The sequence below is a fragment of the Zootoca vivipara genome, chromosome 2, assembly GCF_963506605.1.
Source record: "Zootoca vivipara chromosome 2, rZooViv1.1, whole genome shotgun sequence".
In the NCBI taxonomy this organism is placed as follows: domain Eukaryota; kingdom Metazoa; phylum Chordata; class Lepidosauria; order Squamata; family Lacertidae; genus Zootoca; species Zootoca vivipara.
This window is the reverse complement of record NC_083277.1, coordinates 61,468,040-61,489,725: the sequence shown is the minus strand read 5'-3', so window position 1 is coordinate 61,489,725 and position 21,686 is coordinate 61,468,040. Positions and strand designations below refer to the sequence as shown.

Here is a 21,686-nt window from a genome sequence, read left to right as displayed (position 1 = left end):
CCTGCAATATCTCTAAAGGGGCAATTGATGAATGATGGTGATTCAAAGGAAAGATTCCATCATGCCCTAAGTAATTGGTGTCTGAGGTTCTCAGAAAAGTAGAGGGACAGCACTATATAAGTGTGCAGCTGCTGGCCGACCCAGGAATAAAACTCTTCAAAGTACACCGTAAATATATCATTTGCTCTTTGTGGACTGGATGCCAGACAGAATGACTGTAATGAAATATACATCCCACTGAAGCTCGGAATCGATCACTCTGAATACACTATTTTTCTCTGCTACTGGGCTACAAATAATGATGTCTACAAGATATGTCCAAGTAAAAGTGCTATCTATCAGGTCAGTGGATGGCATTCTGCATTTATATCTATCCTTCCCTTGTCAATGTGGACTCATCAGTCCATCGATCTCTGTAGAAAGTTAGATTCTGGTTAGTGGCCAAAAACACATCTGAGTGATTTCCTTCCATTGATGTCTTCCTACTTTGCAAGGTAGAGTGCCTAGAAGAAGATAGAGAGATGTCAGGCATCCTAAACTCCATTCCTGGTGAATGGTCTCTTCATCAGAACAAGTGGGAAAGTAATCCCTTTGTCGTCAGTGGGTTGGGAACAACCCACAAATGGCTTCACAATCCAACCTAACCAAACCAGTACATCAAACCAGTGGCACCAGATCCATTTCCTTTTGCTTTTATTGGTTTCTTTTTAAAGTTGGTATGCAGTTGTGCAGAAGAAAATATTTCCCACCACTGTGTGCCAAGCAACATCAGTCACTATACCCTATTCTATACATAGGAGGGGGAGAAAGATAAATAGGTATGGGGGGAGCATGGACTGGACATGGTGGCTAGATCTGGGTCCCATGCTGCAGTTTGTCTTTAAATGTACATCCTGAATTCAAAACGGTTGAAGACTATCTGAGTAATTCATCAGCTGTGTAACATGGTTGTGTGAACTTATTTTTCCCATCTCTTTTTATTTGCAACGACCTCTCCCTAAAAGTGTCCAGAAGGACGTACCCACCACTTCTGGGAGGAGTTCTTGTAATTCACTGCAACAAGCTTTCCTTCAAACTCTTGTGTGTAAAATACAGGTACTGTAGCTAGAAAGTCTTTTCAGTGAAGGGACAGTTGCAACGGTTCCTGCAGCTGCACCAAATGGAGCCCCATGGGCGGCCTGCCTCCTTTTCTATCTGTGGACCTTCTTCTGTGTCCACAGAGAGGGAGGTCTGCAATATCTTACACGATCCTTAGGCTTGTGCCCTTATGGCAGCTTTTGTGTTAATGAATTATATATTTCTTGTTGTTGTTAATGAAATTTATACACCACCCTTCAAAGATCAGAGGGCAGTCATTTCTTGTTGACAGCCAGCTTCAGAAATTTGCTAGAGGCAACCTAGAAATGCTGTGCTAAACAAATAAAGCATTCCTTTGTGTGATCACAAGAATTCACTAAGAGTTGCTTCAAAGACAGTTATTCTGATATTGAAATAGTTGTGGTTTTAAAGTCAGAATTACATCTACATAATTGGCTTAATAGTGTATTACCTGTTCAGCAATGAGAAGTGTTGAATTACAATATCACCAACTAATTCATTGCCTTGGTTAGGAATGCCCATTGGAAGAAAGAAAAACGGGGAGGGAAACTGAATTTTCAGTCTGGAGAATTGTGAAACTTGTTTAATTAGAAATTTGCTGTGAATAATTGATCTAAGCAACAACATTGCGGACTGGGGTGGGGGAAGATTTTTTTAAGGTCTGAAATAAATATAATGTTGCCTTTTCCCCCATCATCACCACCATACCCAAAAGTAAAGATAAATGAGCAGACGTTTAATCGCTTTTCATTTCATCTTCCCTGCTACAGCTGTGATCTCAAGATGTGATGCTAGTGCAAATGAAGTTTCCATAAATGGCCCCCCAGTTGTTGCTTTTTATTGCCTGGTTCATTCTATTTGGGCTGCAAACTTCAACCAGTCAAATGCCTCATAAGTGTTTGAGGTTATTTTGCTTCAGAACATAAAGAACCAGAACCAGAACCAGATGATAGATGATGATAGATGATAGATAGATAGATAGATAGATGATAGATGATAGATAGATAGATAGATAGATAGATAGATAGATAGATAGATTTAATGTGCAACAGTCACTTACATAGATACCAGTACGCCTGGTCACTAAACTGTGAATTGCTTAGCTGGGTTTAGACTTTCCGAAACTGGGGGTTGCAGAGTGTGTTTGTGCAGTTTACATTGCCTTTTCTCTCCTGCCAGACGTGTAAAAGTGTATGTAAGAATGTGCATACAAATGTGTAAAGGACCTAGGTTTCCATGTCGTCACTTTGAGAGAACCCAGTTTTCAATGGATAAATGTGCTAGTACTGATAAATTTATGGCACATGGCAATAAGGTCCCTCCACTGCACAAAATGAAAGGACAAGGCAAATGATGTCCTGCACATACAAATATGGCATGTTAAGAGACAAGAGTGCTTGCTTAATTTTTAATATGTAGACGTATTCAAATATGCAGTCTGAAATGCACAGATCAGGATAAATAATTCTCTTGCTCATATTGGCATGAGTTTGTAGGCAGGGCCAGACTCCCCTGTAATTATTGGATTTAGTAAAAGTGAGAATTAATCTGGGTTCGATCGAAAACTGTGCCAAGCGCTGAAGCCCATGGATTAAGTTCATGCTAACAACACCATCCAGCTTCCTCATCAGGTAATCACTGATAGTGGCTGAGTGATTAGCCTAACAAAAGGAAAATAGATTGGGCCCTCGAGAGATTCATTATGAGAAAGCCTCTCTGGGCCTTGGTAACACAAAAGGTCACTAGCTTTGGTGCAGAATTACAGTTTGCTGAATAAGCGATGGGGGGGAGTGTTGTTTTGCAAGAGGCTAGAGTAGCGGGGGGCTCAGAGAAAATATCTTTTGAGTCTGTGAAATGGAGGTTGCCTGGTTACAGGGGCTGGTGACGTAAGTGAAAGAGAAGGCGTTGTTTTTGCAAGGGGTTCTGGGAAGAAAAGGGAGTAAGGAGCAGAATGCAGTGCCGGTTCTGAGGGGAAGAAGACATAACTACATAGTGCAGGCAGCATGGCTGATTCATCTGCTTGTAGGTCCACACTTGCTGCTCTTGGGAGAGCAACAAAGGGCTCTTATGATGTGAAAGCTGTGGACTCTCTCCATCCAGACTCAGGCTGTGAACATGTGTAAATAAACCATATTTCATAAAGACACTGCAATCTCTGCTGTGCCTAATTTCCAATGGAAACTCAAACTCCGAGTGTCTGGAACCCCCTGGAAACTTGTCACAGCTCGGCAGAGATTGGAGATGGCAAGGAACAATATGTTTCAGCTCTCAGACACACTGGTACTCTTTCTCCATTAGTGATCTTTTAGCAAAATATCAGGCTGTGTGTACTAATTGGAAACACTTTATATTAGTGGGTTTGACATGGTTGCCAGATGCCCCTTACTTTTAATAGGTTACATTGTTATAGCCCCATAGAACACAATAAAGGCCTAAAGCTTCATGAAGGACATGAAAAGTCAAACAAAAGATATCGTGGCCTCTTAAAGACTAACTAATTTATTACAACATAAACTTTGTGGGCTACAGTCTATTTCATCAGACACATAGTTATCCTAACTTGGCAAGCATACATACATGTGGGTGTAGAAGGAAAAATGCTAAACTGTAAGATCAGAGTGGAATATAATGCAAAAGAAAATACATACTGTGAAAATTATGCTAAGGTTTAAATGGAGAATGACAGGGTGGATTACAACAAGGACAAGATTTTGTGTGTGTGTGTGTGTGTGTGTGTGTGTGTATTCCCTTTAATATTTTTCTGATTAAGAAACCTCAAAAAGCAGTTCTAACATTTGCCTAGTACCCTGGGAGAATTGTTGCTCATTCTCATATCTGAAGAAGGAGCCTCTGTTTTCCACTGGTATGGATGACACACCATGCTTTGATCCTCAGATAAAAGACCCTGAATAAGTGGAAGAGGAAGATAGCCTCTTCCGTTAAAGGGCTTCAGAATCCTTTGCAAATACTAGTTCATTCTCTCAGTATCCCAGTATCCCAAATAAAATAGATCAGAAAGAATGGGGAAGCCTAACATGGAGAGGAAGATGGGGAATGTTAATTTTAAAGGCTGTAGAAGAAGTGCAGGAAACAACAGAGACCTAAACTGCCTGCGACTCAAGTTAAAAGTACTTTACAGCAACAGCAGGATAAAGATGTGGATAAGTAGCTGGCATCTGAAAACTGTGCCTTTGTCTAGTAGACTAATGATCCCATTCACAAAATCAGTACGCTTAGCCAAAGAATTGTTACTCTGAGCAATCTATTTTAGTACTTTCACCTGCCATGAGCATACTCTACCTGCAGCTCTTGTTTAATGAAGCACATAAATCCAGGGCCAACTGAATCATTTCTCCTTGTTGGAAAGGGTTCAGAAAAGGTCCAAAATGTTCCTTCCCCAAGTGCTCCGTAGCTATGGCTGCTGCTAGACTGCCAGGGGATCAGTAATCAAGTGAAGTGATGACTATACAGCTAATGGCATCACAGAAGGATTTCTAATTTGTTTTTTACTCAAAATGCCACAGAAATAACATTGAAAACTTCTCAGAATGCAAGTCTCAGAATAGCAAGCGATAAATAGACAAAAGCATTGGTTGCTTACATAGAATTGTATAGTCTATCTAAGTCCAACCCCCTGCAATGCAGGATTCTCAGCTAAAATATCAATGACAGATGGCCATCTCAACACAAGAGTCCACCACCTCTTGTGAGAGTCCATTCCACTGTTGATCAGCTCCAGGCCCGGTTCTAGGTGTAGTCCCGGTGGCACGGGGTACCAGGGCGCCAGACTGGCAGGCGGGGTGCTGCGCAGCGAAGCCGCGCTGTGAGGGCGCCCAACCTGCTTGAGACGGCCCTGATCAGCTCTTACTGTCAAAGTTATTCCTGATGTTCAGAATTTCCTTTCCTCTAACTCGAATCGATTGGTGCAAGTCCTACCTTCCAGAGCAGGAGAAAACAAACTTGCTCCAGCCTCCATGTGCCATTTAGGTATTTAAAGATACATTTGTACATCATCTTCATAACATTTCCTTTTAATGCACTGCATGCGGTGAATTTCATACCTTCATTCCATGTTGACTCATGTTAAGCTTGTGGTCCACTAAGAACCCAGATCCTTTTCACATGTACTGCTAGTAAACCAGGCACCGTCTGCTTCTTCCTGCTTAAGTGTAGATCCTGACATTTGTCCCTATCAAAATTCATTTTGTTAATTTGGGCCCAGTTCTCCATCTGTTAAGGTCATTTTGAATCCTGATTCTGTATTCTGCAGCATTAGCTACCCCTCCCAGTTTGGTGTCACTGTCGTAGTCTCGTGCTGCCCAACCACTGCAGAGCTAAATGGCAGGAGAGGCCAGCCAACCAGCTCAGGGAGGTACTTGCCTGGACAGTCCTAAGGTTAGGAGCATCTGATTTCATGTAGTCAGATGGTCCAGGGCTCAAGAAACCTATGAGTCCAAGGTCACGAGAAGCAAGAAGCAGCAAAGCCTGGCCAGGAACAACAAATGTTGTTTCCAGCTTCTGGATGAGGCTGGAAACCCTGCTTAAGAAAGCTAGAGCCAGCTGGTTCACATCAGAAGTAAGAAGGCTGATCAGTAGCAGGTGAAGTCACTCTGCCTTCCGCTCCGTCACTCTGCCTTCCGCTCCTTCAGGCTGCTGCTCAACAGGTGAAGCCGATTCCTGGCCCATGACAATCACCTGCAAATTGGATGAGCATTCTCTCAATTCCTTCATCCAAGTCATTTATAAAGATGTTGAACAACACCAGGCCCAGGACAGAACCCGGCTGTCAGGGTTTGGGAGGACTCTGAAGAATGTTGGGCAAAGGAAGGGGAGCAGTGATTTATTGGGTTTGACACTTCCCACAAGGCAGGAACCAGGGAGGATTGGGACTGTGGTCCAGGATCACAGGTTCCCTATGCCTACCCTATATCTTTGATGAGGTGCATTTTGCTTAGTGAATGACTAGGCTGGTGTGGAGTTTGGATGTCAGAATAAAATAGGGGACACATAAACTCCATACATTTTGCTCTAAGCGTGTTGTAGGAGGGGCAGGTGGAAGTGCAGAAAATAAAATAAACATCACCGGGAAACATTTATGATCTACATAAAGGCTCCCCCCCCCCTGCAAACTGTAGTTTTAAGTGTCTTGTCTGGGGCTCATAAACAGTGAATGGCATTTTAGGATTAAAAATCCAAGGTTGTGCCTTCTGTCTCTTTGCCTGGATTACTAAACAGCTCTTGCTGTCAAAAATGCTGATTGGGCTTTCATGGAGGGTGGGGGAGGCTATCACCAGATGTGTAAATCTTCTTTTCACTCCATACCGAAGCTGCTGTACATTTCATAAGACTAGGGAAAGGGGAATGAGTCGACTAAACATCTGACTAACAGTAAATGGATGTAATCCATTTCTTGAAAATTCATATTGAAGCAAGCTTTTCACATAAGAGAACAGAAATGGAAGAAAACAATGATTTGAAAATACTGAGGTGTCTAAGGTCATTAACATTAAGAAGGAGCAGTAAGTAAACCATGAAATTTAATTAAACTCACACAGACAGGAGTCCAATTGCAATGCCGCGTGGGTCAGAGGTCTTTTGCATTGTAACGGAGACATGATTCCATCCATTCTAATTCTGATCCTAACTTCAGATTAATCAGGGAGAGCAGCTTATTCATTAGCTCATGCATGGTCATTACCTGTTTAAAAGATAAATGATACCAATGCTTCCTGCGGTTGCAATCCTTTCTTATCAGCCTCCTGTGTCTTTGACAGCAACTTGATTGGCAGATGTTAGCAGCTGATAAAGATGCTTCTATCTAGTTCATGAAAAGTTCCTCCTGCAGATCAAGCTACAATTAAACTCACAGAAGCATATCAGGCTAGGCCAGGCCAGTGCTAGGCCTCACCCCACCCCTTCTTGGTCGGCTGGTAAAATTAAAGCTTCTCTTTGCAAAGACATTTCTGCATGAGACCATGGAGATGCTGTGGCAGAGTAGACCACCCTGAGCTAGTAGAACAAATAATCTGCCCTGGTCTGCTACTGTGTCTTTGAGAGCATTATCTGAAGGCATGTAATTCAGCGAGCAAGATCAATCTAAGGTTTGGTCAGTGTCTGGATGAGAGTCAGACTGGAAATCTGATGTATGGACCTTTTAGTCCCTGGAAGAAAATGGGCCATGCATGAAAATAAATAGATCTCAGAAGGCACTAAAAGCAGCTCCTCAGTGAGTGAACGAATGCTTATCAGCTAAGAGAGTCGTGGGTTTTCCATTCTCTTATATTATTTATTACAATTACAGCCTGCCTTTCCTCCAAAGAACTCAAGGCAGTGTGTGTAGTTCTTCCTCTCCTGCCCTTTTATCCTCACAATAAGTTTGTGAGATAAGTTAGGCTGAGAGACAGTGGTGGACCCAAAGCCACGCACGGAGGTTCATGGCTGAGTGGGGAACCTGGGTCTCTCTAATCCTAGATGTTGTTGTGCCATCAATGTGCATGGTATTTCCTCAAGTACAAGCAGACAGGGCCCTGCCCCAAAGAGCTTAAAAGCTAAAATTTGGTGTAGGAAACATCAGAGGGAGGGAGGGAAGGAAGGGCTTAGTTGCATTAAGGCAACAGAAGGAGTTAAAACGAAGTTCAAGAATAATAGTGGTGCAGCATTAGTAAATGACAGTTTCTCACCCAACATATATACCAGAAAAAAACTCCTAAAACAATTGAAAGGCAGAAATGATCCAGTAACTACCATGCTTGCAAAGACAGTAGACAGGTGCTTTCATTCTACCCCAGGCTAGATCTAGACACATCTAAAAGGTGTTTCAAGAAAACATGTGCTAAACTTCATAAATGGAAATCACGTTGGCGAAAGATGGAGGGACTCCGCAGCGCCATCTGGTCACAGTGTTATAACGCATATAAAGTGCCTTTTCTTCACCAGTGTAGCTCAGTCTCTGTTTTATCTTAACACTTCAGCTTGCATGTAAAAGCATTTTTAGTTGCATTTGAAAGTGTGCCTTATGTCAGACCACCATGGCTGATCAAGGTTCAGAACCATAAAAGTGATAATTGGGCTATTCCTACAGTCTGAGTGGTACAGAGAGTTGTGCCAACTTGGGCTTGTTGGGAGGGAATGCTGTTTTTACATTCTGCCCCAGGACAAGAGGTTATATACATTTGGCACATTACCGGTAAGTTTCATAGTAATGGACTGGAAGAAAGGAAGTAGGTTGCATATTTAGAAGCGGAAAGGCTTTATTTGGTTGTCAATTCTGGAGAGGGGAAGGTGCCTGTGCATTTTTCCTTCTCCACTTCTGCATAAAGTCACCCTGTGACAAATATGTCAGTTGACTAAATAAGCCTTTATTAAAAATGAATTGAACAGCAAATCTAGGAAATCTTCCCTAAGCAGCCGCAGCTTTAGAAGACCAGATTTGCCTTTCTAATTAAAATGCTGTCAGTTTTAAATGTAATTCTCCACAAGAATCAAGTTCTAGGGGAAGCAAAAGGGAGTGGTGGGGGGGAGGAGGCTCAAGAAGCTGCTCAAACAAATTTCAAAGAGATTTATTTTGTATATTTCATGATGATCATGTTCATATTTCCATCTTAAGTGTGTTCGGCTGGAGAATTGGTGTCGTTGGTAATAAGCTGTCGAGTAAATGCAAAGTACTGTTAGCTTCAGTTACCTTCAGCAGGGGATAAGATCAAAGAGCAAGTTGTCTGATGTGCGAGGTTACATTTTGTTTTTCAAAAATGACAGATTAGTGGGATACAGTTCTTCCTTTGTCATGCAAAGAATTAATCCATTAATGAAACCAAAACAAGAGGCCCTGACATAATTTGAGAATGAGGCATCTCCATTCCGCTCTTGCAGCAAAATTATGTCAAATTAGGTGTGAGGAAAGGGAGCGGAGTGAAGATTTCTGCGTTGCAAGGAGCAATCTGCATCCAAGAATGTAAAAATTCTAACCTTCAAAATAAAAGTTAATGCATGCAAACAGTTTACCAAATGACTATGGGAGCAATTCAGTGTAGCACTATGGCAATCATTCCAACAGTGTAAGCATTTCAGCTTGCCAAGTGGAATGCTTCCCCCTCTCCTTCCCATGCACATGGCAGATGGGGAAGCCTGGTTGCACTAGCGGAAGTCGTTCCACAGACTGCCACTAGTGGGGCTCATTAGCTGAATCCTGCCCTATGTGCACACTTAGTCATAGGTATCCATCCTCGGTGTTGAAATAGGTACAAGGTCTGAGCCCTAAGGCTTGGGGGGGAGCACTGGAGGAGCTAATTGGCCTGATCCAGTGTGACTCTTCTTATGTCTTTAAATGATGAATTACCATGTGTTAATGCTGGCAGATCAAGCTGCTGTTAAAGGCACAGGAGCAGTAAAGAGAGAGAGAGAGAGAGAGAGAGAGAGAGAGAGAGAGAGAGAGAGAGAGAGAGAGAGAGAGATGGGCAACCCAATGTGAGAAGTCTGTTTCCTAACATAGCAAATTTAATAATGTGCAAGAGCCATCTGGCCAATCTGGTGATTTCATCAGAAGAGGTCCGTTGCTCTCCCCACCACCACCACCACACACACATTGAGTTATCCAAACATTAATTAAAGCTTTCCTCGGCACAACTGCACCTCCGCTTATTGCTTCCATAGATCTGATTCTATGAAAAAAGATCCTCCTTATTCCAAACACCCACTATGTCAATGAAAGAGAATAAACCTAAAGGGCAGGTGCACAAATCCAAATGTCAAGATTTATGACACCGTGCTTTGGGAGTACTAAGCTGAGCTGAAGATAATAATTATTCTCTAATGAACAAAGTGCTTAGAAGGAAACAGCGTTCCATCTTCTATTGTGACACAAAACAGGTAAATCTTACATTTCAAGAGTGGTGGGAGCACCCTGTGCAAAAAGATTCAGACCTCAGGCTATTGATGCAGGGCAAATGAAACTTTTTTCTGCATGCAGGTGAAAACACACACAAAGCCTTAGTGTACCACAAGCGGAGGAAATCCCTCTGTTCCTCCATCAATGAAGATGCCTTCAAAAGAAAATTTATTAAGTATCAGCAAAGTACCCAGGATGATTATTTGTGTAGATGTACAGTACATGCATACATACAAACATGCATTCTCATGTTGGCCAGCTAATCAGAATCTGCTGAGCAAAGTGTTTGTTTGTTTGTTTGTTTGTTTGTTTGTTTAAAAATTAATACAGTGGTACCTCGGTTTATGAACACAATTGGTTCCGGAAGTCTGTTCATAAACTGAAGCGTTCATAAACTGAAGCGAACTTTCCCATTGAAAGTAATGGAAAATGAATTAATCCGTTCCAGATGGGTCCACGGCGTTCATAAACCGAAAATTCATAAACCGAGGTGTTCATAAACCGAGGTTCCACTGTATAGGAAAGGGGGAAATGTGTGTTCAATGTTACCACTAGGGTTTGGACTAAACTTGCCCCCACATATTTAAAATACAGGTTGGTTCCAATATAATGGTTTAGCATTTCATGAGTGTACCTTCTTTTTTCCCCGGGTTCTCCTTGTCAGATTCAGAACTCAAGCTACCACCATACTTGGAAGTTTTAACACTTTTATGTTTGAAATCAGTAGATAGCATCGCACCATTGGTCTACAGCAGGCATCCCCAAACTGCGGCCCTCCAGATGTTTTGGCCTACAACTCCCATGATCCCTAGCTAACAGGACCAGTGGTCAGGGAAGATGGGAACTGTAGTCCAAAACTTCTGGAGGGCCGGAGTTTGGGGGTGCCTGGTCTACAGGCTACAAACTGATAAGGCATGACAGAGATCTAAGACACATGGCTAGGCTGAAGACGTTGATCCAACACTTGACATTCTCCCTGTGCTCTCAATTTGAAGAGTGGGGTGGGCACAGCTATTTGCACAGTTGGTGTCCCCTGCCTCAGGCTGGGCAAGTAAATAGGTACTCCTGGGTAGATGCTGCACATGTAGGGTTTGTTTGCAGTAGCACTGTCACCACTGCATCCCTGGAGATGAAGGTGGAGTCGATGGAGCCAGCTCACTATTGGATTTGTCCCTAAGTGCCACCCAAGAAAGGGGGTGAGGCTCTTTGGTGGCAAAGGAGGGCACCAAAGTCACCTCAATGGCTGGTGGTGTTGCACTTGGGGTGTCAGATATTGTGTGGGCAGGACACTCTCCAGAAACCCCATTAGACCCTTCTCATGGATCCATATCTCCCCACCTCCCAATCCACTGGGACCCTCTCCCAGTTCAGAGTTCTCCTTGGGTTCAAGTTTCCTGTGTGTCCCCCCCCCAATCCACTAAGGTCAGCCTCCTCCATTTCTCCTCCCTTTGCTGCCCACCATCCAACCACCCTCTCCAAGATATCTCCACACGACTCATGCCTTTCACTGAATGTGACATTCAGTATTGCAATTTTTTTATGTAGGATTGTTTAACTCTTAATGGGGGGAAATAGCTTACATGATGGTTCAGCATCTGATTATGTATCACTGAGCCATTCAAAACCAAAATTAACATGCCAAGCCCAACTGTCCACAGCATTTCCCCCATCCCCACTGCTCCCACCCCTAAGTAATGACAGCAGTATACAATCTGGTAGCATGAGCCATTGATATAACTGACAGGCAGTTGTCCCCCTTGGGGTTCAGTGATTAAGAATAAGAAAACCATGACTAAGGTCTAAAGGCTGGGATTTAGTTAACTGCAGCTGTGGGAATTTAAGTCATAAAAATATCTTGGCTTCTCAAAAAGGAGAAAAGCTGTATAATTTGCAGCTGGAGATGAATATGATTATTTGGCATGCAAATGCAGCTTGTCAGATTGAAGTGGCCGTCATCAGCAGAAATGATGGTATTAAACGCTAGCCAGTTACTCTTGTTTGATGCCTCTGTGCTTGCTACAAGTGCTTCCCGTTGACAGGAAATGGGAAGGAAAGCAGGAAGGAGGCAGAGAGATGGAAAAATCAAACAGGAAAGGAATCAAGAGACTGACCTGCAAGCAGAAGGGGGGTACAGATAGGACAGCCCCTGATTCCTCGTCAAAAAAAGTGGACATAGAACCTGCATAAAATGTGAATATATTGAGATCAAAATTTAGAAATAATTACTACGATTTAAATAGAAATGCATTGCATCTCCAAGACAGGTGTTGGCCTGTGTGCCTGCTCAGTCTGCCAACATTTGATAGGCAGCTTCAAGGTCCATGCTGTTTTTTCTTCTTAGAGTTCTTTATCTTTAAAGCAGACTTCAAACAGAGGACTTTCCTCTGTAAATTAGAACACGCGGCCATCTAAGGGACAGAGTCTGCAGTGGAATGAGAAGCAGGAATATGAAGGATAGGTAGTGGATGAGACAGATGCCTGGGGAAAAGAGGGGAGAAGAGGAAGCCAGTGAGGACTAAAGAGGGCAGCAGTGGAAATGTTCAGATTTATCTATTGATATGAACTATGCAGGCCAATCTGTCTATGTCTCTCCTATCTAATGGATACACTTATGCCGTTTGACTTTATTTATGCAACTTTGCATAATATATCCATGTATTCAAAGCATTTGACATTTGGGGCAAGGGCTGAGGTGACAGAAAGTGCCGAGAAGTAGTGTGAGTAAGTCCTTGAGACCCTCACCAATGGCACAAAAACTCAGGACTTCATGCTAGCAGGGTATTTGCAGGTTAGGAGTGTAGAGGCCTAAGTGAATTGTCCAAGTGACATCTATAGAGACTCAGCAGCTGGCACTACATTATTCTATTTTTAGTTCCTCAACATATTTGCTAGTTTGCCATCATTATAGCTAGTGTGGTGTAGTGGTTAAGAGCGGTAGACTTGTAATCTGGTGAACCGGGTTCGCATCTCCGCTCCTCCACATGCAGCTGATGGGTGACTTTGAGCTAGTCACACTTCTCTGAAGTCTCTCAGCCTCACTCACCTCACAGAGTGTTTGTTCCGGAGGAGGAAGGAAAAGGAGAATGTTAGTCGCTTTGAGACTCCTTCGGGTAGTGATAAAGCGGGATATCAAGTCCAAACTACTACTCTTCTCCTTCTCCTTCTCCTTCTCCTTCTCCTTCTCCTTCTCCTTCAGCTCTGGTCACATTTCTTGACAACTGGTATATGTGAATCTTGGACGGTTAGAGTCTTTCTTCTAGGAATTCAAAAGCAAATGCAGCATCTGGACTTGCGATGAGATAGTCGTTTTTCCATTTCCCCAGTTTCAGACAAAACTAAAGGTTTCACATTTATTCAGGATGAATTTGCCACTGGGCATGTGTTCTCTCTGATTTCCAACACCATCTCTCCCTCTCCCTTGCACTCCCTCTCTCTCTCAAGCTGACCAGTTGCATTTGTCCAAAAGGATTTCAAATCAAGCTGATATAAAGAAGGTGACTGCATCATGTTTGGAAGCGGCAATATTTGGAAGATGCAATATTTAAATGCAGAGTTTAGTATGATGCAAAAACGATGCATAGTGTAAGGAGCAAGTCCGATTTAACATTTTTAAATAGTGGAGATCAGTTAAAATGCATTTGGTTTCCTTCTTCTACAGCAAGCTCTGAAAACCTAGTTCTGCAGTATGGTTGATTTTTAGCTGGGGAAAAGCCCAGTTTTTTACAAGAAATCTTCGCATTCCTAGGGCTGCAGTCCTGTACACACACTTTCTTGGAAATAAATCTCATTGGCTACATTTGCATGTGATAATAATCCATAAAATGCAGTCAGCTATTAGTTAGCATCAGCTGTGTGTGAATGACTCATGAAGGGTTTTGCTTAAGAGGTCTGAACTCATGGTCATAGCTTTTTTTTGCTCTAACAGACCACATTTGATAAACCAACAATAAGTCAGTGTTTGTTAGCATGAAACCAACTGCAATCCTGGGTTTGGATGCTACACTAAGCTAAATTCATCATTGTTTGTTTACCCACTTGTGCAAAAGAAGACAAGAAATGGAATGCACAGTATTTCATACTAATAGCTTTTGGCTTAGCATTATGAGCAATTTTACACACTGAGTTATTAGACACAGCTAGGATAGCACTGCAGCAGATACCTCTCCCTGCAGCAGATACTCTTTGTTTTAATAGTTGCAAGGTTTATTAGAGAAACAACAAGGATGTGGTGACAGATGACACGTCAATGAATAAACACAAATGTGGTGCTTTAAAAAAAAGTTGGACAGCCCACCTGAAGCATGGAGTGAGAGGCGCAAGGCAAAATGCATGGCTGATCCAGAGCTTGACTTCCTGGCTATGCCCGTCATGCAAATGGCAAAGCCCTGTTTAAATTCTATGCTTGTCATTCACCTCGAACTAGACCACCAGGGAGGCTCTCCTGGTGCCTTCATTACATACCTTTATGCACCAGGCAAAAAAGTTCCTCCTCTCCCAGACCTTTGACTAATTAAACCATCTACAGTGGTACCTCTAGTTACGAACTTAATTCATTCTGGAGGTCTGTTCTTAACCTGAAACTGTTCTTAACTAGAGGTGTGCTTTCGCTAATGGGGCCTCTTGCTGCCGCTGTGCCACCGGCACCCGGTTTCCGTTCTCATTGTAGGGCAAAATTTTCAATTCGAGGTAACTCTTCCAGGTTAGCAGAGTTTGTAACCTGAGGCGTTTGTAACTCGGGGTACCACTGTACAGTGGTACCTCTAGTTTCAGACTCAATCCGTTCCGGGGTGCCGTTCGCACCCCGAAAAGTCCGTAACTAGAGCAGCGCTTTTGTACAAGCACGGTAGAGCGCTTCTGCACATGCGTGAAGCACGCAGAACGCTTCTGCACATGCACATGCAGCGAAACCCAGAAGTAAACACTTCCGGGTTGCCGCATTCTTAACATGAAAAAAATGCAACCTGAAGCGGCCGTAACCCGAGGTATGACTGTAGAGCGTTTTAAACTGGGGGGTGGGGTATTGTTTTTGTTTCTTACTATGGTATGTATTTTTGTGTTTTATATCGCAAGCCACCCTGTGATCCTTGGATGAAGGGCGGTATAGAAATTTAATAAATACACTAAATAAAACCAATCAAAATAAACCAGCACAATGCTTAGGTCTTGGTGGTTCCTACATTGTGTACTTCCTACCAGCTGGATTAACTAGAACAGGGTGTGATTTCCCCCCCCCCCAACTGTTAAGTCACACATATCAGTTTGCAGGAACTTTTCGTGACACTCCAGCTACCAAGTGGCATAGACGATGAAATGTCACTGCTGTTGCTTCTTGTGTGAATGCAACATTTCCCTTTTTATTGCTAGAGCTGCTGTTGGCAATTTCATAATGGGCTGAGCAGAGGAACGGCGTCGGAGGGTACTTTTTCCATTCACATGCACAGTGCAGGGCTAAGCCCTTTAACTCCTATCCGTGCCATGCAATGGATGTAAATTAACTTGCTATTTCAACCAATACTGCTTCATCATCCCTAGGATTAATTACAGTTCTGGATTTTATATCGAAGTGGTAAAATGAAAATTATTAACTTACTAAACAAATCTCAGCTATTAAAAAGAAGAAGCAACTTCTTGCACACATGGAGACCCAGGTTCAGAAGGCTCTCCACGGAAGGTTTGCTCAGACAGTAGAACATAAGACTCTTAATCTCATGGTTGTGGGTCTGACCCCCACATTGGGTGAAAGATTCCTGCATTGCAAGGGTTGGACTAGATGATCCTCATGGTCCCTTCCAACTCTATGATTCAAGCTTCAAGGTACAGGAGGCCTCCCTTTCATGTCTTTTGCCATCGATGGCAACCCCATAACTTTTCTTCTTGGTAATTCCAGTGTTTGGGTCCTTCACTATTGTTATGGTGATATTCTTCACATGCTAGTCCAACTTCAGTGGACATACATCCATTAGGGAAAGGCATGCTAGTTGAAAGTTCCTCCTGAAATCTATTGTTGCTTTCATCAGCTGTTGATTGTTCAAGCCAAGATCATTTGTGTGGAGCTGCTTTTCATAAGATCGTCGTGTAATTTGTCCTCATGCGTCTATGAAACTGACATGTTTTAGGATCTGTGTAGAGGCAAGACACATGGAAGTGGTTAATTTATATAGTAAGCTGCCATTGAACAATTTTTTCTCTCAAGGGGCTTCCACGTGCTGATCATTATATAGGAAGTTGGCCTCAAAGGTGAAATTTGACAAGATACGATAGGTGCTGGTGACTGAAACCTTTTTAATATAACCTCAGGCATGCACATTTAACCTTGCATGCACATTTATACCTTTTTAAACTAAACAGTGCACAAAAACTAATGCTTGTGCAAAAGCAGAGCTTTGTGGGTTGCACTCTTATTATTTTCTACTCTTCTCCTTTAAATTTACCTTCACTCTTTCTTTCTTTTTCCCTTTTCCTGCAGATCTCTGTCTGGGCGTATAGTTGGTGGGGTCTGGTGGTTTTTCACCTTGATCATCATCTCTTCTTACACAGCCAATCTAGCTGCGTTCTTGACAGTAGAGAGGATGGTGTCTCCCATAGAGAGTGCAGAAGACTTGGCCAAGCAAACAGAGATTGCTTATGGGACTCTGGATGCTGGGTCTACTAAAGAATTCTTTAGGGTAAGAGAAATTAGTTCTGACTTCAATATACAAAAGCAAGAGTCTCGTGCTAGCTCAGGAAATGCAGCACACGCGGGGTCTGCCAGATACCATAAATACTCCAGAAGCACGGCATAATTACACGCTTCCACAGATTACTGAGTAATTACACTTAGCAGCATCAAAAGTAATTACCCTGTGACTTGCAGCTCAGGTTTAGAGAATAATAAGTACTTGGTTAGCTCTGTAATTTAATGGTACCATTTGCCCGATGTAAATACATTGATGTTACACTCAAGGGGAGCTTATGTAGCAAGGCCCCCTCCTCCAAAGTGCACTTCCTTTGAATGGTCTAATGCCCCCTGTTTCTCACTTCCCCCAGCCAGCCCACTCCATTTATGGAGTGCAGTGCAAATGTGACAGTTCAATCGCTCCTACTGTTCATCACATGAGGCTTTGTAATATTGAATCCGACCATTGGAATACTGTCTACCCGCAACAGGGTAGTGACTGAACCTTCTGCCTACATTTCATGTATTCTTCCACTGATTGATGGCCTCAATGTAGTGCTAGTTGTAGGAGTTGTGTTCCTAGCCTAGTTCCTAGTATTTTGCCAAAATATTTGCATCTTTAGCTGCAAATCCCTCTTTCACCCATCTGCCTTTCCATTCAGCCTAGTTCTTGTTCCCTAAAAGGTGCCCTTGCAATCACAGAACCAACAGCAGAGGCCTAGCTGCGTAACGCCAACAATCCATGCAATACGTTTCGCCCCATACTCACCACCTATTGGCAGGGATTGTGTGGAGGCCGGTCACCTCTACGAATCAGCCCCCCAGCCCCGAGTCCTTTCTTCTCCCTACCTATGCAATGTGTGGGCACGCAGCCCAGCAAAATGTGTGTCTTCCTTGGTGTATGAATCTCTGCTCTATTAACACATGCTAAGAGCAGTGGATTTATGCTATTCTGGACAGAGATCTAAAATAGCGGTTTTTGAGAAGATGTGGACGTACATGAAGTCAGCTGAGCCCTCTGTTTTCGTGCCGACAACAGAAGAGGGGATGAAGCGTGTGAGGAGATCCAAAGGGAAGTATGCCTACCTGCTAGAGTCTACCATGAATGAGTACATTGAGCAGAGAAAGCCATGTGACACCATGAAGGTGGGAGGTAACTTGGATTCCAAAGGCTATGGCATTGCAACGCCAAAAGGTTCACCACTGAGGTAGGTAGACTGAATGTGTTACTCCTTTAACTGCGGCTCAAGCAGTCAAAGCATCCATAAATGTGCCTCCAGACTCAATTACCACAGTATACAGATAATGATACTCAGGGCACGGGTGGGAGATGTGAACTGCTGGACTGCTGCTTAACAGTGAAGCCAGTTCGTCAAGGACTGTTCTTTTTTTTCTTTTGCAATGACTTCACTCCCTATGTTTTAATTGATCGTAACTGGGTATTTGCAGCTGGCGTTGTGTGGCATACTGGCTACTGATTAACAAAGCAATACTTTGACGCAGCTTGCTTGTTTTATGGTGCATGAGAGTTGTGCAGTATGTATTACAGTCCTTGTTTGGTTTTACACTTAAAAGGGGGGGGGGGAATTCTACCGGTAAAAGTGTTTCGGTGTGTGTATGTCTGAACAAAGAGATGCAAATCTGTGTAGGGCAAATAAATGGAAAAGCCAAGTGTTTTCCTTTTAGCTAGGCAACAAAACAGCTCAAAGGTTCTTATGCTTAGCTGGTTACCCTTAGCAACCACGGCCTAGTTGGTACAAGGTACTGGGCCAAAGTGCTGCAGAGGAAGGCATGACTAGACCACATGCACACAGCACACACACAAATGGAATGCACAACAGCCACACAGTACAAGCGACAAGCTGAACAGAAACACGCACACAATAATGTGCCAGTGCATTAACCATGCACCAGAAACACTTTGCAGCATGTTATTATCCACACAATTCTCTTTATTTCTATAGCGATCAATGACGTGGCATGCATGACTTGATTCTCTCACCTACACTCCAATACCAGGGAAAGGCAGGATGCAGCTGCAGGGTTTGGGTCTTTGAAGTGTGCCTTATGTTTTAAAGGAGAACAACATTTGCTGAGGGATATTGCTATTGTCATTTTTAAATTGAGATTTTAAAAGAATCCTGCTGTGCCAAAATCTTTAGTGTGTATATTGAAAAAGCTGCAGCATTTCTTCTGGGAAAAAAATGAAAACAGAAAAAATGCAAAGGTAGATTTATCCTGTTCTTCAAAATATCCTCTCTGCGAGGAAAGGTGAGGAGAGGGAGACAAATATGATTATTCTTAGCATGACTTCCCATCTCAATGGAAACAGCCAAGGGAGGACACTTTGTTTTTCCATTTGGTCTGATGGTGCTTCTTTGGAACATATGGTCTCGGTTTCCCTTCCCATAATGTCTGTTGTGTGTGGTCATTTTAACTGTTAAACTAATATTTTATGCTCTTCAGTCACCCTGTAGCATCTCTCTGCACTGTTGCGGGAGAGCAGTCCAGGGAATGCATCCTGTTCTGTGGCTGACTCTATTCTTGTTTCTGTCAGAGTCCACAGACTGAAGTCACTGAAGTCACTGGGATCAGAATCAGTTGCGTGTGGAAAACATTTTGTCAGAAGTGGTATTTATTTTACTTAGTTATTAGGCACTTTTTACCACCACCACCCAAAACAAAGTCAACATGTCAATAAAAACAGTCCTGCAACACAATCCAGGCATTAAGAATAGTTTCACTAAGCAATTATTTATTTTTTGCATTTATACACCACCTTTTTCTCCAAGAAGAACACGATGCCATATGCAGTTCTCCCCCTCCTCGTTTGATCCTCTCCAGCTGAGATCAGACAGACCCTTTCCTCTTGCACTTCTGATGTTGACTGAGGACATTTTAATTTAATTTTATTTTATTTCTAGTTTTGACTGGTGGTGGGGGAATTCCCTTTAAAAACAACAACTACCTGAGTTACTTGTGCCATGCTTAGGGACAACTGTAATTAAATGTTAAATAAGTTGTTTGTTTAAATAAATAAATAAACAGACAGAGAAAAGTAGAGGAGGCTGACACAGTTTGGCATTTCTACAAACAGCAAATTCCACTGCTCCACAGCAGCTACCAAAAGGCACTTTCCAGAGCTGAAAGGTTAGCGTGCGAACAGCAGGAGAGAAAGCAGAGTGATGGAGAGCATAGGAGGGAAAGCAGTGTGGAAGGGAAAGGGGGCTGGATCTGGCTGGAAAAGGGAGTCACTGAGGAGAGGTGTCTTAAGAGGTCAGGGAGGGCAGAGGGATGGGGAGGGAGAGAGAGAGAGAGAGAGAGAGAGAGAGAGAGAGAGAGAGAGAGAATAGGAATATGAAGTCTGAGAGCACAGAACTAGTAAAATTGATCCTCTTGAAATTACATATTTTTTTCACTGGTCCTCCCCACTTACTTTTATTTTGGTGCACTAAGCATGCCATTTCATATGAATATGCAGCATCATCCCATAGAATGAGAAATTTTACTCTTTGTATTTTCCACTGCTTCATGGCTCGCAGTACTTTTGGAAGTATGCATTTGTGCATGTGTTTTAACCTATTAATACTAAATAAAAATGAATATTGAACATGCAAAACGTATTGGGGGAACCCAGTGACACAAAACAAGTGTGTAATCCAGGGAATGCAAATTAGGAGGAGAGAAACTTATACTCTCTCTCCCTCTCAGATAGATAAATAGATCTCTTCTCTCTCTCACACACACACACACTCACACACACACACACACACACACACACCCCTAGAAAGAGAAGTGAAGCAGGAGGGGAGGTAGGCGTGTATTCTGTAATTGGCTTTCTTTCTCAAAGTGGTAACCTTTAAGCAAAGCTCCCCAGAGGCCCATAAACTTGTATGTCAATTATACCAAGTCATTTAAATGAATAAAAGTGTTGCTTGTCAAAGATCCAACAAAACTAACACACTTCAGAGGAAAATGTGCCAACCAACTCTGTTTTTCATCAAGGATTCTGTGACTGTAAGATATTGAAAGATGCTGTATGAGCTGCAGAGGAGAACCAATTACTTCAAATTTAGTCTCTTAAGGGGAGAAAAACATGGCACAAACAACCTGAGTACTGCAGAATGATCTGTACTTAAAGAACAACAAAGAGTTCGCCGGGCTTTAGAACGCCGTATTACCCACGCAGGAATTAAAATATTATTTCAGTTCACCGATTACTACATCTTCTTAGATTGCTAAACAATGACTGTACAAATGAGGCTACGCTCCACTTTAGAATACAGATATAATCATCTGTGTTGCATCATCGCTGCTTGAGCTTAAATACAGCTCACACGCTCAGTGCCCAACATTTGATGTGTCAAATGTGACTCAAAAGGACATGTAATACATGCAAGGGTCCCAGTAAAACACCACACAAAATCTTTGTTCTTTTCTTTCAGCAGCATAGTACAGTCCCAGCAATTCCAGTTCTCCCCCCCCCCACTAGTATAGCTGCCAAGCCTCCTGCTGAAAAATGCGGGATCAGCAGCAGCGCAGCACTGGAAGTCACTTCTACGAATGTCTGGACATGCGTAGAAGCAACTTCCGGTGCCGCTCTGCCCAATTTTCGGTGCCTAGGCATGGGTGGAGCGGCACCGGAAGTCGCTTCTATGCATGTCCGGACATGCATAGAAGTGACTTCCGGTGCCGCGCTACCCATGTATGGGCATCAGAAATCGGGCAGCGTCAGGACCCAAAATGGAGACTCCCTGGCAGGGGGATTTACGGGATTTTTTCCAATCCGGGCTGCCAGCGGGAAACGGTTTAAAATATGGGGGTTTTCCACGAAAAATGGGAGACTTAGCTATGCCCTAGTAGTAGTACTGTTTGTACAAGTGGGAATGCCAGATTGGTGGTGGCAGCAGTCCTGCCACTGCAAGCGCACAACCCTGACACCACAGCCATTCCAGCAGAGAAGCCAGTGTTCAAAGGGCATCTGTGCAGCTCTGCTGCACCACACATGCCACTACTGCTTTGTTTCTTTCCTCTCCGTGCAATGGGACT

At 43.0% G+C, this 21,686-nt stretch overlaps 1 protein-coding gene across 2 annotated transcripts in view; it reads left to right on the top strand.

Moving 5' to 3' along the window:
• Positions 1-21,686, top strand: part of GRIA1 (glutamate ionotropic receptor AMPA type subunit 1) — a 205,981-nt gene that overhangs the window by 165,796 nt on the left and 18,499 nt on the right. For both annotated transcript variants that reach the window (XM_035105716.2, XM_035105717.2), the window contains exons 12-13: positions 16,449-16,647; positions 17,598-17,845. In XM_035105716.2, coding sequence (XP_034961607.1) covers positions 16,449-16,647; positions 17,598-17,845 — 447 coding nt within the window. The remainder of the gene's footprint in view (positions 1-16,448; positions 16,648-17,597; positions 17,846-21,686) is intronic.